At 43.8% G+C, this 16,786-nt stretch overlaps 2 protein-coding genes and 1 long non-coding RNA gene across 6 annotated transcripts in view; 1 reads left to right on the plus strand and 2 right to left on the minus strand.

Annotated features, from left to right (window-relative positions):
* Positions 1-16,786, minus strand: part of LOC148680292 (uncharacterized) — a 790,608-nt gene that overhangs the window by 390,038 nt on the left and 383,784 nt on the right. The window lies entirely within an intron of this gene.
* The window catches only part of LOC141381693 (uncharacterized), an 835,171-nt gene that overhangs the window by 20,296 nt on the left and 798,089 nt on the right, over positions 1-16,786 (minus strand). The window lies entirely within an intron of this gene.
* si:dkey-165e24.1 overlaps positions 1-16,786 on the plus strand; it is a 56,450-nt gene that overhangs the window by 12,823 nt on the left and 26,841 nt on the right. For all 4 annotated transcript variants that reach the window (XM_087245699.1, XM_088649643.1, XM_087245700.1 and 1 more), the window contains exons 5-7: positions 9,133-9,217; positions 9,728-9,923; positions 10,030-11,794. In XM_087245699.1, the coding sequence (XP_087101825.1) occupies positions 9,133-9,217; positions 9,728-9,923; positions 10,030-11,794 (2,046 nt within the window). The remainder of the gene's footprint in view (positions 1-9,132; positions 9,218-9,727; positions 9,924-10,029; positions 11,795-16,786) is intronic.

The raw sequence follows: 16,786 nt of genomic DNA on the forward strand, positions 1-16,786 counted from the left end.
CAAAAGGCAGATAGCACGTAGATTTCAGTCAACAGCCGGCACAGCCAACAAACAGTCGCGCACCTGCATCTGGTTCTCGCAGCTGAGAAAAGCGGACTCCGCGTTTCCAGAACGATCGCGACAACCACAACATGAAACAGACGCTTGCTTACCTTTTCCAGTCCCTACACGCGTTCTAGCATTGGCGATTGCAGCAAATATTTCAGGCGAAGCAACTTCCAGCCCAATCAAAACCCCTCACCGCCCTCAACAGGTGTGGGAAGTGACGGAGCGCGTTCATGGCGCCACAACTAATCAGGTGACGCATCCCAGGTAGCAAATGCTTCCCTCTTTTTATAGCCCGAATGCCGTTTTGTGATAGGACAGAGACAAGGACCCGTAAATTAATGACACTAGGCAACTAATTACCTTTCCTGCCACAATCTACCCCCACCTTTTGCATCGGCGCCCTGACGATGGACCAGAAATCAGCAAATCAAACACTAGCCCACCATACTAACTACAAGGCCTAAACAACGTCGAAATGTTCAATTCAATTCAGCTTTATTTGTATAGCGCTTTTACAATGTAGATTGTGTCAAAGCAGCTTCACATAAATGGTCATAGTAACTAGAACAGTGTAGTTCAGTTTTTTAGTGTTTAAGTTCAGTTCAGTTTAGCTCAGTTCAGTGTGATTTAATCATTACTGAGAGTTCAAACACTGAAGAGCAAATCATCGATGCGTAGCTCTACCAATCCTGAAACATGCGAGCCAGTAGCGACAGCGGAGAGGGAAAAAAAAACTTCACCTGATGGGAGTGAAGAAAAAAAACCTTCAGAGAACCAGACTCAGTTGGGCACGACCATTTTAGTGTCTCCGCTGGCCAAAAGTCTTGTGCAGGGCTTCAGTCGCCGTGGTGGAGGCTGGAAGATGGCCTCAGCGAAGACTCGTCTGTCCCTGGAGCGTCGCTGGAATCAGACACATGTTCTCCACTCCCCACGACCATCAGCGCAGCAGCAGCTCAGGATATGGCCTGGTCCCGTATATGGAATCCTTAGGATCATCTCGTCGCTGGTCTTGGATCCAATCAGTGACTCCACATAATCTGAGGACCTTGGGATGAGTATCCCCAGGTCAAAATAGAGATTAAAGAGAATAATTAGCGTAGCTGCTGTTCATAGTGTATATAAACAAGATGCAGAAGCCTGTGTGGAACCCGCTAGGTGATGCATTGAGTGTATGCTTTGCTAAACAGATAGGTCTTTAATCTAGTTTTGAATTGGGAGAGTGTGTCTGAGCCTCGGACATTATCAGGAAGGCTATTCCAGAGTGTAGGAGCCATGAAAGAGAAGGCTCGACCTCCTTTACTTGATTTTGCTATTCTAGGTACTACCAGAAGCCCTGAGTTTTGAGATCTTAAAGAGCGAGTTGGATTGTAGCAAGACAGAAGGTTGGTTAGATAAACAGGAGCTAGATTATTTAGAGCTTTATAGGTGAGAAGTAATATTTTAAATTCAATACGAAACTTAACAGGCAGCCAGTGTAAGGAGGATAAAATTGGGGTGATATGATCATATTTTCTAGACCTGGTCAGAACTCTGGCTGCTGCATTTTGTACAAATTGAAGTTTGTTATTAGAGGATGCTGGGCAGCCAGCAAATAGAGCATTACAGTAATCCAGTCTCGAAGTCATAAAAGCATGGACTAGCTTTTCTGCATCTGAGATGGATAGCATATTTCGTAATTTAGCGGTATTTCTCAGATGAAAGAAGGCAGTTTTTGTGACATATGATATATGGTTTTCAAAAGTTAGATTGCTGTCTAATATGACACCCAGATCTTTTATAGTAGAGCTAAAGCTAACTTTGTATCTCTCTAATTGTAGATTGAGTTGCGAGATCTGCTGTGTGCAAGATTTAGGCCCAATAAGTAATAATTCTGTTTTGTCGGAGAGAAGAAAATTGTTGGTCATCCAGTCTTTAACGTCTTTGATACACTCAGTTAGTTTAGACAGTTCAGACGTCTCGTCAGGTTTAGTTGAAATATATAATTGAGTATCATCTGCATAGCAGTGAAAGCTGATCCCAGTAGATTATTAGATGTTATTAGACACAACTTCCTGATTGATAGGTCTGCTTCTCACCTCTCCTACACCTCGGGGAAGATGATGCAAGTTCGTATGCTGTCCTGCCCCAGCTCGGACTGAACGACGAGGAGGGACCACACTGTCGTTAGGAGGCTTGGTAAGTACTTCCCTTTCCTGGGCTACAGGTCCTAACCCTGGTCTTTGTGGTTCAACCACAATGGCCCTTACAGGAGAGAGGTCCCGGGCAAATCTTCCTGAACCCTAGACTGCATCGGGTACGAGCCATCTCGAGGTCCCACCCCTTGAGTGGCCTGAGGGACCACTGGCACCATCACCGCCAAATCGACATCCTCTACACCTAACTCCTGAACATCCCCCTGAGAGTGCTCTTGAACCTCCACAACACCTTTAGGCTGGTCACTACAGACCTTTCTTTCAGAACACAGGCCTTCGACTGTGACCGATGTACTCGCCTCATCTTACCTGGACTTGTAACTGGTGCAATGGCATATACTGCCCCTCCTTCCTCAGCAGAGTGGACGACCCGATAGACAACAGAACTCCACAAGTCTTTAATCTTGTGGTGTCTTCTTACTGCATGGTCCCTTAGATAAACTAACTGACCTTCCTCCAGGGGTTGATCTCGAACATGCTGGTCATGCAGGTTTTTCCGCCTGGCTGCTGCAGCCTTCAATCATCCCTGTGCCCCCTCAAAGGCAACCTGCAACCACCTGCGATGTTCCAAGACCCAGTGATGTACACTACCTACAGTGGGTTCTGGTACCTGGCTCAGCAAGAAATCTACTGGCAGCCGGGGCTCTTGACCGAACATGAGGTAATGGGGAGACTCCTGTCACTTGGTTAGGGGTGGTGTTGTAGCAAAATATCACCTGTGACAGACAAGACACCCAGTCCCTTTTTCTAGAGTCTGGCAAGGTTCGCAACAAGTTATGTAATGTGCGATTGAATCTCTCACATTGCCCATTGCCAGCTGGATGGTATGGGGTGGTAAGGGATTTCTTTACCTGGTACAGCTCACAAAGCTGGCGTATAAGAGTGGATTCAAAATTGCGGCCCTGATTTTAATGGATACGTCCAGGAACCCCATACTTGTAAAACCATTCCTCATCTAGAACCTTGGCCACAGTCTCTGCTCTTTGGTCACGAGTGGACACTGCCATAGAGAACTTACTAAACATATCAGTCATTACTAATATGTTCTCCTTCCCACAATATGAAGGCTCGAGCATGGTAAAGTCGATTGCAAGGATTTCATTAGGCTTTGAGGCCAGCATGTGGCCCATGAATGCCCGTGCCACCGGCCCAGTGTCTTTGGCAAGTTGACAGCATTCACACTCGTGGCACCACGGGGTAACATCAGCCAACATATTGGGCCAATAACAGCGCTGTCGAATTAACTCACTGGTGCGTTCTACTCCTTGATGGCCATGCTGTTGGTGCAGCTGTATCCAGACCTCTTCCTTCAAAACATCAGGTAAAACAAGCTGATGACATACTTCCCCTCCATCAGGGCGGAATATCTTGGGGTACAAAACTCCTTCCCTCTCCTCAAAACTATTCCACTGCTAGAGTAAGGTCCAGACCGGTTTGGTTAGAAGTTTCCGCTCCTCTAATCCTGGACGCTGGCCCCACTCCCAGAACCTTATTACTGGTCCAATAACAGAATCAGCCTCCTGCATACAGCAAAGATTAGGGACAGAATAGCCCGGCCATGTGCTTATGGTCCGCATATCTGCTTGGACCGGACAGCCCTTACTAATGGCCTGCTGCAAGGCTTTGGGAATCTTAGAGCTAACTGCTAACTCCCCAACTACACTCTTGTCAACCAAATTCTGGCGGGAGAGTGCGTCCGCATTTCCATTACTCTTTCCTGCCCTATACTTGACCTCAAAATCAAATGCGGCCAACTCAGCGGCCCAACATTGCTCTGTGGCTCCAAGTTTTGCTGTAGCCAAGTGACTCAGAGGATTATTGTCTGTAAACACAATACACTTGTGCCCCAAAAGATACTCACGAAACTTTTCAACCATAGCCCATTTAAGGGCAAGAAACTCTTGTTTCATTGAGCTATAATTAGTCATATTTCGCTCTGAGGGCCTGAGACTACGACTGGCATAGGCGATGGGTCGAACCTTCCCTTCGAAGTCTTGGGACAAAACTGCCCCCAAACCTCCATGACTGGTATCTACCTCCAGAATGAAAGGCTTTGAGAAGTCTGCATAAGCTAATATTGGGGTGGATGTTAACTTCCTCTTTAGGGCCTCAAAAGCCATCTGACACTGCTCGGTCCATACATGAGTCAAACTCTGTTTTCTATGCTTACCTGACTTACTCCCTCCAACTTCTGCCACTAACCTGTGGAGGGGGGCGGCCAGTTTAGCAAACCTTTCCACAAAACACCCATAATAGCTCGCAAAGCCAAGAAATGTTCGTAGCTCGGACATGGTCCCCGGGCAGCGCCAATGCGTGACCGCCTCTATTTTACCTGGATCAGTTGCTACTCCCTGGGCAGATATAACGTGACCCAAGAACTTTACGCCGGAAGAAAGCACATTTCTCCAGCTTGGCCTTGAGCCCTTCCTTCTCTAGACGACCTAGTACAATCTCCAGCCTCTCCAAATGTTGGTCTATGGAGGAAGAAAACACCACAACATCATCAAGATACAAAAGCATAGACTGACACCGCTGGTCCCCGAACAACTGCTCCATCAACCTTTGGAACGTACTTGGAGCATTACAAAGGCCAAAGGGCATACGGTTCCATTCAAACAATCCAAACGGTGTACAGAACGCAGTTTTCCGCTTATCCTGCTCAGAAACTGGAGCTTGCAAATACCCGCTGGCCAAATCCAACGTAGAGAACCAGCAACTCTAAGGACTGCAACTCTCCCTAACTATTCCAGCCTCTTACAACTGATTAATATGGGTTTTTACTTCCTCATACTCAGATGGTGGTATTCGCCGATAGCGTTGGCACACTGGAGCATCATCCAACAGCGGTATGTCATGGGAGATGAGACTGGTACAACCCAGATCACTCTCATGATCCAAAAACACAGCTTGGTACTTCTGCAGAAGAGCCCGAACCTGACCCTGCTCAGGAGGAGACAGAACAGATAGATCGAGTGACTCAATCTGTTAAAAAAAAAAAGAAGGACTCCCAATCACACCATGAGATTGAACCATAGCAGCTACTGGTTTTTCTTCACTAACCCCAGCTGGCAGACTAACTATATAGACCTCTTTCAAATTACCCATCAGAGTGTGTCGCATGCCAGGTGGCACAATGAAGCTAGTGGCTGCAACCTGTTCGGCCCACTATTTTGGCCATGTCGTTTTGTTTGAGCCCCTAGAGTCTGGTCTTCCTGCTGGACTTTTGGCATCACCAGCTTTGGTAAGCGTAAATCGGGGAACAGCCTATGTCACATGATCAGAAGATTTCCTAGCACTTACTTGATGACAGTACTGTAAGGCGCTCGACACACTAGGCAATTGCGTTTCCAGAACGATCGCGACAACCACAACATGAAACAGACGCTTGCTTACCTTTTCCAGTCCCTACACACGTTCTAGCGTTGGCGATTGCAGCAAATATTTCAGGCAAAGCAACTTCCAGCCCGATCAAAACCCCTCACCGCCCTCAACAGGTGTGGGAAGTGACGGAGCGCGTTCACGGCGCCGCAACTAATCAGGTGACGCATCCCAGGTAGCAAATGCTTCCCTCTTTTTATAGCCCGAATGCCGTTTTGTGATAGGACAGAGACAAGGACCCGTAAATTAATGACACTAGGCAACTAATTACCTCTCCTGCCACATGTGGGACAAGTCTGTATGACAATGTGGGACATGACCAACATTAAAGCATAACCTTAAACTGCATCTAACTTAATAAAACATTAATTCTGGCAGATTTTCTTGTCTTTTATTATCCTTACAGAAAACACATTTGCAACACATTGTAATATGATGTCTTTATTTCACATCATTCAAATTCAGGCAATCACCTGCTCCACATTTTAGAAAACCGTCTGTCAAATAGGAGATAAAAACCCATATAATAATAATAACCCATAAAAAGATTAAAGGTTTCACATAAAAGGCATATTTTGTATAAAAATGTAAATATTTCTTAACACAACAATTAAACCAAACGACTGATGAAAACGTGGGTTATTTTCGCCATATGCAGTTGCAATGCAATGCTAGAATATGAGAAAAAGGCATATTTTACATCAAAATATAAAGCATATATACATCACTGCTTTATAGCATATAGATAATAGAAATTTATAAATTAATCATATATAAGCACAATAAAATTTCCTTGTGGCAATGTCTGGATTATCTCTGTTCTTCAAGCCATTCTGGATATTTAATAAGCAAACCTTAATATCTGGCATAGCAACATCATGCTCACTTGTTTAATTGACTGGCAAGGTGTGTGCTGAACATGTGTGCTCTTTCTGCTTGTTAAGTGGTGACGTGTTGGTGACGTATGTAATACTGTCTCCCGCTCCAAGCCGCCATTCATTTGAGTGGAGAAATCATTCATTTAGGATCACATTTTATTCATATCACACATTAAAGTTAATTTTACATAAAGTCATAGTGTACACAACAATCTCTGGGTTTGCTGCATAACAAATACCAAAAATTTTACAATTTATAAAAAAAAAAATCACTTTCTGGCCATCGGATATTAGGCATGGACATATATTCTGCGATCGTGATTTTCGAAAGCATTAAATTGCTTTGTAAACGTTTGTTATTACCAATTCATGAGTCTCCCCATTCAATTGAATAGAGCATTTGGACCCTGAAGCCTCTTCGCGTGACGTCACACTTAACAAGCGGTTAGCATGTAAAAGCAGCAGGGGGCGGACTGTGTGCTACTAATCCGAGGTAATGAGGGTTAAATGGGAAATAGTACATCTTGCTTTTCTTCATATTTAACTGAGAATATCTGTGTAACAGTTGAGTTACATCATTTAAAAGCAGACATTTAAGCCTTCAACAGACTCATGTTTCAAGTTTGTGTGAGAAGTATTGAGTTCAGTAGCGGATAGTTCATTTTCACATTCATCAGGCACAACTCAGTTATTAGAGAAGAATAAACACCACAGTGGTAAACCCCAATGCACTCAACTATATTTTTCTGTCTGATATTTGTGCAAGTCTAGCAGGAAGAGTGAAGATTTTGCTCACTTTGACTGTTTGGATGGAAACAATGCTTTATTTGCAAATATTTTATGCAACATTCCAGGATTACTTATAAGTCTAGGTCGCATCTTTGGATAGGAACACAGCCAATGACAAAGCTACTAGTCTGTTTAGCAGACCTGATCAACCAGACCTGGAGCTAAGAATTATATTGTGCTTAATTAAAAAATTGGCTGCATGTATGGAATTAAATCTTCTAAAATTAAAAAAAATAATATAATATGTTTGCAGATATCTAGGAAACGTGGTAAGTGGACATAATTGTTTATCTGAAAAACAATGCACAAGTCAGTTAATGGTCTAGCATATGGTCTATGTAACTGCCAGTTTATCCAATTTAAGTTCAGCATACTGGGTTACCTTGATGAAAAACTAATTATTACAGCCATGAAGCAAGTTATATAAATATTGCAAATTAAACAATATCTGAGTAGCTTACAGTGAAAGCCTCTATCTTTAAGCCTGATTTATATTTCTGTGTCAAGTGACCACCATGACCCACGGTCCCTGCCTTGCACATAGCCGTGCATTTATACTTCTGCGTGCTGTTTGTGTTGCTCTGCAATAACATTTTTGAAATACTTTTTTTTTTAAAGGTTTTTATGTTCCTCTGGGTCATTTTTCTTTACGGATGTTTTTTTTTCTGAACGCTACCTTAATGTACTAGTAGCTCAAACTCGCTCATTCCAAGGCCGGAACCGGCAGACGGGCAACAATGTTAATCATGAAGTTTAAGACAAAACAAAAGTTTTCATTTGGAGCTCCTTCATGGGACACTTGTAAACGCTCACTCCAACTGGCTTGCTGCTCTCTGTGCCGTCCACACTCGTCAAGGCTACCAAGCCGAACAATGAAAGAGCTTGCACAATGCGTCATCAAGACATCACGAGGTGTGCAACTGTCACGCTCCTTGAAAAAGCAACAACAAAAAGGATCCAAGATACAAGGTCTTCAATAACTGGTGACAGACAGTTTAAACAAAAATAGACAGAAGCAGAAAAATAGATGCAGAGCTGTAAAGAAAGATGATGAAGTCCAGATCAGTGTAGCTCTCAGGAACAACTGGCAGACCCGATAAACCTGGCGTGTCCTGACGAGACACAAAACACAATGAACCATAACTAACTGACAAGATACAAAGAACACCACGCACATGTGTAGGACAGATAATTATCTTCAGCTGAAACTAATGATCAGCACAGCTGATCAGGGGCAAAACAAAACCATGACACACACCAGGAAGTGCGCACAACCTGCAACCGTCACAGCATCAGTGTCGGCATCAGCCACGGTGAAGGGTATGCAACCACATGAAGGCTGCCCCGGACCATACACATGTACTTGACACAGAAGTATAAATCACACTTTAGGCACACTCGCTTGTGTTTGTGTCTTCAATCTGGCAACCTGCTATTCCCCAATATTTTGAATTAGGACTCCAATACCTAGTTCAACCACTAGTAATATGTCAATTCTACACACTGCAGTTTTACAAATGGACTGTATTGATTATAATATGTTTTAACCTCAAATTTAAAATTCATTATTTACTCACCTTCATGACATTTTTAAACCTGTATACATTTCTCAAATTTGTGGAAAATAAGCTATTGGAAAAGAACTTTCTTCTTTCTAAAATATTTCCATCTAAAAAAGTTTTCTGTTTTTTTTTTTTAAATATGTAACAAATTACACAAGTAACAAATCTGTCCACTTTGCCTTATTATGAGCACTACAGAACATTTATTATTTTCAGTGTTTGTAAGATATATCTGTATGTGTTTGCCTCTAAATGTATTATTACACTAGTTTTATCTGTTTACAGTGATGAAGATGAGTTACCAGATTCAGGACAGGAGACTCACAGGAACCACAAGAGTTTCACAGACAATCTCCAGTCGATCTTCCAGGTGGGAAAAACTGATTTTGAATCATAATGAAAATTCCTATTATTACAGACAAAATGGTAATTGAAAAAGATCCTGCTTCTGAAACACATTTCATTTTTCTTGACATTTACTTTTAAGAATTAGGCATAATTGGCGCCAGTTCATTAATTTAGAGTCTATTATTCCATCTCACCATGTTAGCTTTTTGTCCTCAAACTGCTCCGGTGTGTAAGAAAGCTTCTCACACATCTTACCCAAAGCCTTCTGTTGTGTTTTGATGTGATTTTTGGCTGTTATCTGTGAAATATCTGAAATCATTCAGCTTAGTGATATGGAAGTGTAATCTGCTTGAAACCTGTCTGGATGTACTTTTGTTGTGTGTTCATCTGAAAATAACCTTTGAATATTTGCCAGTTAATCAGAGTTCAAGGGTTCAACAAACATAGTGTAATGTTTTATAATAAATGTACAATTTTTGAGTAGTTTGAGGATGTACAACTGTGTGTGAATTAATGTTTTCTTCACTCATAGAATCTTGAGAGCAAAATGTTCAGATTTCTGAAGAATGAACTGGAAAAGTTTAAACAAATCTTACAAGAAGAAAACAGACAAGAGTTTGTAAAGGACTATAATGAGAACAGAAGCAGAATCACAGAAGCAGCTCTTGATCTCACACTCTTCTTCCTGAGAGAGATGAAGCAAGATCATGCTGCTGATACTCTCCAGGGTAAGAGTCTCGTGGCCATGTGTCAGACTGACACTTACAAATATGTAAATATATAAGGTGGAAAAGTCAAGACTAAATCTCTCTCTTTCTTTGCTCCTGTGTTTAGATGAGCTGCTCTTCATTAATCAGCTTAAATGTAGCCTGAAGAAGAAATATCAAAGTGTGTTTGAAGGAATTGCTCAGCAAGGAGACTCCACACTTCTGAATAACATCTACACAGATCTCTATATCACTCAGGGTGCGAGTGAACAGGTCAACACTGAACATGAGATCAGACAGATTGAAGCTGTTTCCAGACGTCATCAGTCACTAGAGACACAGGTTGAATTCAAACATTTGTTTAAAGCTGAACAAGATGAACAGATCAGAACTGTCCTGACAAAAGGAGTTGCTGGCATCGGGAAATCAGTCTCTGTGCAAAAGTTTGTTCTGGATTGGGCTGAAGGAAAAGAAAATCAAGACATCAGCTTCATATTTCCTCTTCCATTCAGAGAGATGAACTTAAAGGAGAAAGAAAGACAAAGTTTAAAAGACCTCATAACTCAGCTTTTCCCAGAGACTAAAGGACTGAACCTTACAAGAAGCACACAATTCAAAGTCTTGTTCATCCTTGATGGATTGGATGAATGTCGTCTTCCTCCGAACTTTGCTGGTAATGAGATGTGTTGTGATGTATCTTCAGCAGTCTCTCTGGATGTTCTCCTGACGAACCTCATCAAGGGAAATCTGCTTCCTTCTGCTCTCATCTGGATCACCAGCAGACCAGCAGCTGCCAGTAAGATTCCTGCTGACTGTATCGACCGGCTGACAGAGATACGAGGATTCAATGATGCCCAAAAGGAGGAGTACTTCAGAAAGAGACTCACAGATCAGAATCAGGCCAGAGAAATCATTGATCACATTAAACAGTCAAAGAGTCTCTTTATTATGTGCCACATCCCAGTCTTCTGCTGGATTTCAGCCACTGTTCTCCAGAACATACTGAACCTGAAACACAGGGCTCATGCTGAAACACTGCAGGAATCTCCCAAGACTCTGACACAGATGTACACACACTTTCTCCGCTTTCAGATCCAGCAGAGCAGAAGAAAGTATGATGGAGAAAACACAGCTGATGTCTCCTGGGATCCAAAGCTCATCCTTTCACAGGGGAAACTGGCCTTCCAGCAGCTGGAAAGAAACAATGTGATCTTCTATGAGAGCGATCTGAACGACTGTGGCATTGACGTCTATAAGGCATCGGTGTACTCGGGCATGTGTACCCAGATCTTTAAAAAGGAGACGGGAATCATTCTTGGTACCATGTACTGCTTTCTTCACTTGAGCATTCAGGAGTTTATTGCAGCCCTTTATCAACATCTGATTCTAGATAACAACAAGAAACAAGCTGAAAAAAGCAGAAATGAGTCCATGATTAACTTGCTGAAGACTGCAGTGGACAAGGCTCTGGAAAGTGAGAATGGACATCTGGACCTTTACCTTCGATTTCTTCTCGGTCTGTCCCTTCAGTCTAATCGACAACTCTTACGAGGCCTGTTGACACAGCAGGATGACAGAGACCAGAGCAAAGAGGGAATAATTGCCTACATCAAGCAGAAACTTGAAGGGAATCTGTCTCCAGAGAGATCCATCAATCTGTTCTACTGTCTGAGTGAACTGAATGATCAAACTCTGCTGAAAGAGATTCAGTCTCACCTCAGTAGAGGAAGTCTGTCATCTGCTCGCCTTTCACCTGCCCAGTGGTCTGCTCTGGTCTTTGTGTTGTTGACCTCAGAGGAGGAGCTGGAGGAGTTTGAGCTTTGGAAATTCCAGAGATCAGACGAGTGTCTCATCAGACTATCAGCAATCATCAAAAACTCCAAAAGAGCTCTGTAAGTCAAAGTCCTTTCATTTAACAAATTAAACATTTGCTGATAATAAATAACACAATATATCATGTTAATGAACACCCACAATATTAAATATTGTTGGCACTTCAAAATACAGTGAATAATTGTTTATATTTTGATATTTCTGATTGTTTTTAAAAACATTCAAATGAATGTATTGGCAGTGGTTGTTTAAGTGATAGTTTACCCAAAAATGTAAATTTACTCATTTACTCAACCTCAAGTGGTTATAAACCTTTCTAAGGCCCGGTTTACACTAATGCATTTTAGTTTGAAAACGCATACGTTTTGCTACTGTTATGCCATCCATCCAGACTTCACTACACTACTCTTGCAGTGGGGCATAATAATAGCGTGTATGTCCCCCGTAGTAGCTGTCCCTGGTCTTGCAGTGGTACAAAATAAGGTGTACGTCTCCTGTAGGAGCGGTCACTGCGCTAGCAGTGGTGCAAAATAAGTTGTGCGTCTCCTGTAGGAGCGGTCACTGCACTAGCATTGGTGCAAAATAAGGTGTACGTTTCATGTAGGAGCGGTCACTGCACTAGCAGTGGTGCAAAATAAGGTGTACGTCCCCTGTAGGAGCGGTCATTGTGCTAGCAGTGGTGCAAAATAAGTTGTGCGTCTCCTGTAGGAGCGGTCACTGCACTAGCATTGGTGCAAAATAAGGTGTACGTTTCATGTAGGAGCGGTCACTGCACTAGCAGTGGTGCAAAATAAGGTGTACGTCCCCTGTAGGAGCGGTCACTGCACTAGCAGTGGTGCAAAATAAGGTGTACGTCTCCTGTAGGAGCGGTCCCTCACTAGCAGTAGTGCAAAAAAAGGTGTACGTCTCCTGTAGGAGCGGTCAGTGCACTAGCAGTGGTGCAAAATAAGGTGTACGTCTCCTGTAGGAGCAGTCAGTGCACTAGCAGTGGTGCAAAATAGGGTGTACGTCCCCTGTAGGACCAGTCACTGCACTAGCAGTGGTGCAAAATAAGGTGTACGCCTCCCGTGTGAACTGTCACTGCGATTGCAGTAGTGCATAATAATAATGTGTGTGTCTCCCCTAGGAACGGTCACTGTGTTAGCAATGGTGCATAGTAAGGTGTATGTCTCCGGTAGGAGTGATCACTGCACTTGCAGTAGAGTGTAATAAAGTGTGCATCTCCCTCAGGAGCGGTCACTGCACTAGCAGTGGTGCATAATAATAATAATAATAATAATAATGTGTGCGTAATAAATTATGCAACTCCAGTGGGAGCGAACACTGTACTAGCAGTATTAAATTATAGTATGCAAAGTGTGTTTTGAATGAAGTGCCTTCTGAATTGTCAATGACGGAATGTGTTGTGAGATGTGGTGGGATGGGCTGTAGTGGATGTAAAATTTATCTTAGAGGGGTTTTTGAATAAGGGTTTGATGGGCTCTTCTAATGTGAGAGCGGTAAGATCGAATGTAGCACTTAAAGGCCTGTGAGGAACAGCGTCCGAGTGTTCGAATCTGCTGCTCTGATAGACCATTTGGTGCTGCGGTGGTAGCTGCGCCTATTCTGAAGGACTGGCTGGAGAAATTGTTGGCTGGGAAGCCAGACTTAATTAGAACTCATTTAACATGCTTTTGGAACCAAAAACGAGTGACTGGGCGATTGTTATCGTCTGTGATTTCCGGATTTGTGAAAATGCTAGCAATGTTTGGTATGGACAAAAATGTGATTGAAGGTTGAAAATGTAGATGTAATGGCCTTGTTTTACTTGATCAGTTTTGGTTGTTTAATGAGGAAAGAAATGGTTTCGTTATCCAGTGTTACTAGATCGGAAATGGTGGGATGAAAGTTTGGGTTGAACCCAGATGTAATGGTGAGTTCTTAACACCTTAAAAGTCTTAAAGAAGAAGGCTAAAATAAACATGGCATCGAGTGTACATGCTGTGTGGATTGATTTGTATCATTTGCGAAGAGTGGATATGCATTTAGTGAGTGTTTTCAGTGTTGTGGCTTGTCGTGTGTCTTGACGTGTGGGGATGGTTCTTTGTATGCCTTTTAAGAGAAGAGCTGTTTGAGACTTAGCTATGTGAGGTGCAGGGAAACCATGAATTAGTTAGTGGAAAAATTGAATTCCACTCAAATAGCCTTTGATGGAATTGATCTGGAGTTCTTTGATAATAGTGAGGTAGGATATGTAAGATGAGATGGTAAGAAGGGAAAATCGGGAAACAGTATATTATAACATGCGTGGAATGTTTTAAAGCTTTTCCATGCTGTTAAATATGACTGCAGGGTTCCAGGCGCCACTGCTTGAAGGATAAAGTCGAGGGAGGCTCCAAGCAGGTTTTTTAAAGGATGATCTATGGGAATATCAGTTCTGAATAAGGAGGGACTTGGACTGGAAACTGATCCGCTTCTGGTGCCAAATGTCTGAATTTCAGGAAGGCAAAACGAGAGAAAGAATCAGTGATTTGGTTTTTGGCTGAAAATTGACCGCAATCTATCTGGCGGTCTGCCGATGAGGGTGGAATGGGTGAGAGGAGAGAAAAAAAATCAACAACTGAACATGACAGGATTTGGCTTCTGATGGTGTTGGAGACAGGGGGAGGATCCAGGGCGAGGGTGTTGGGTGGAACGGGTAAAAGGTGTGGCTGTGGACAGAGTAAAAGACTTGTGAGAAAGTGGCTGTGGAAAGTTGGAGGCTGGAGCCGTTTGCAGAGGCATGCTCACACTACTGCTGGCCCTAGGATCACAGGTGGAAGGAAAAGAGAAGAGGGGCTGCCGGCGTTAGTGACGTCAGCAGAGACGGCCTCATGCTGGAACTTGCATCGGGGCCTGCAAGGAAGTTGGAGGCTAGAGCTGTTTGCGGAGGCATGCTCGCGCTACTGCTGGCCCTAGGATCACAGGTGGAAGGAAAAGAGAAGAGAGGAAGGGCTACCGGCCTTAGTGACGTCAGCGGAGGCGGACTCACGCTGGAACTTGCGTCGGGGCCTTAAAAACCTGGGGAAGAAGAGGAGAAATTAGAGGAGCTGGGGTTTGAGCTGGGAGTGGAGCTCACACTGCTCATGGGAACTTGGAAGAGGTGGGGAGGAAGATTATGAATTTGGGCCTGTGCTTCCTGTAGCGACCCTGTACTTTAGTTGGAATGGGGGGCAGCGGGCCAAGTATGGAGTTGGGGATGGGCTTCTGGTGCCGCTAGCGGAGGCAATCTTCTAATTTTTCCATTTTAATAGTTTAAACTTTAAAAAAAAAAAACATCTTTTCCTGTCTTCCAAAAACATTGTGTAAATTATAAATGTCAATATGTTAATGGGACCACAAAGCAAGCAGAAAGAAGTAACATAGGAAGTACAGATATTTGTGTAAAAATGTAATTACTAAAAGTTAAAAGTTGTCAGAAAATCAAATATTATAGTAAATTACTGATATCATAAAAATCTAGTTGTACAGTAACAAAATATTGCTCTTTGTTACTTCGCATCTCTGAAATTAAGTGCACATGCATGAGCACAACACTTTCATTATGTTATTGAGATCACTTTAGCAAAAGCAAGAAAAAGGAAAAAGTTACATTTTAAGTGGTGCTGATCCAAATGCAGTTTATTATGAGAATGGTCAGACAGGCAACGGTCAACACAGTCAAACAGGTACATGCAGAGTGGAACAGGTGTGTGTGTGAGAGATGCATGAGGGTGGCAGATTTGTAGTTCTTCAGCGATCTGCAGTAGCTAGATTGCAGGTGACTGTAACAGAGCCCCCACAGAGAGTGGCTTCCAGACCCTTCCAATGCAGTCCAGAAGGAAGGTGGAGCAGAGGCGGAACAGGGGGCAGAATGTATGTCCAGGTCCATACAGCTGTGGAGAGCATGGAGCTGCGGAGGGCCTGGAGCATGGAGCTGTGGAGGGCCTGGAGCTGCCAAGAGCCTGGAGCCCCGGAGGGCCAGGAGCGTAGAGCTGCAGAGGGCCTGGAGCTTGGAGCAGCAGAGGGCCTGAAGGGTCGAGTTGCAGAGGGCGTGGAGGGTGGAGTTGCGGAAAAACAGAAGCATAAAGCTGTGGTAGGTCTGGGGGTTCAGGTTCAGAAGGCATTGATAGAGTCAGCCCCAGTGGGTCAGGAGGTTTAGGCACTGGCAATTCAAATAACTCCAGTAGGTCAAGAGGCTTAGGTTTAGGAGACACTGGCAGTTTAGACCACCCCAGTAGGTCTAGAGGCTCAGGTTCAAGAGGCACTGGCAATTCAGATAACCACAGTGGGTTAGGAGGCTTAGGTTCAGGAGACACTGGCAGTTCTGATAACCCCAGTGGGTCAGGAGGCTAAGTTCTAGAGACAATGGCAGTTCAAACCACCCCAGTCGGTCTGGAGGCTAAGTTCTGGAGACACTGGCAGTTCAAACCACCCCAATGGGTCTGGAGGCTAAGGTTCAGGAGGCACTTGCAGTTCATATATTGCCAGAGGGTCAGGGGGCTTTGGTTCAGTAAGCACCGGAGGGTCACATAGCTCTGGCGGTACTTGGAAGTCACACGGCTCTGGTGGCACTGGAAAGTCACACACAGCTCTGACAGCCATTCTTGGGACTAGGATGGCAGCTCTGGCCATTCGTGGGACTCAGGTGTAGGCTCTGGTCAATCATGGGGCTCAGGAGGTGATTCTGGCCATTTTGGGGACTCAGGAAAATCTGGTGCGCACCATTTGGGGAATTCGAAGAGATCTGGTGCCCCATCCCCCCCCCCCCCTTTTGGGGAATTCAGAGAAATCTGGCTGGCAGCAGCTCTGGCAACTCAGGTGGTGATAGCCATTTTTGACACTCAGATGATGCTATATCAGGAACAGAAATAATGACAGGAACTATGGCAAGACTATACTTGGAACAGGAAACCATCTTCTGAACAATTGGCTCTTACCATTTTGTGAGCTCGAAGGCTGCTTGTGGCCATTTTGTGCACTGGCAGAATGCAGGCGGCAATCTTTTGAGCTGATGGACTGGAGGCTGCTGTTTTGTGCCGTTACTGTGTGGT

The sequence above is a fragment of the Danio rerio genome, chromosome 4 (genome assembly GCF_052040795.2).
Source record: "Danio rerio strain M-AB ecotype USA chromosome 4, GRCz13ab, whole genome shotgun sequence".
NCBI classification, from domain to species: Eukaryota; Metazoa; Chordata; class Actinopteri; order Cypriniformes; family Danionidae; genus Danio; species Danio rerio.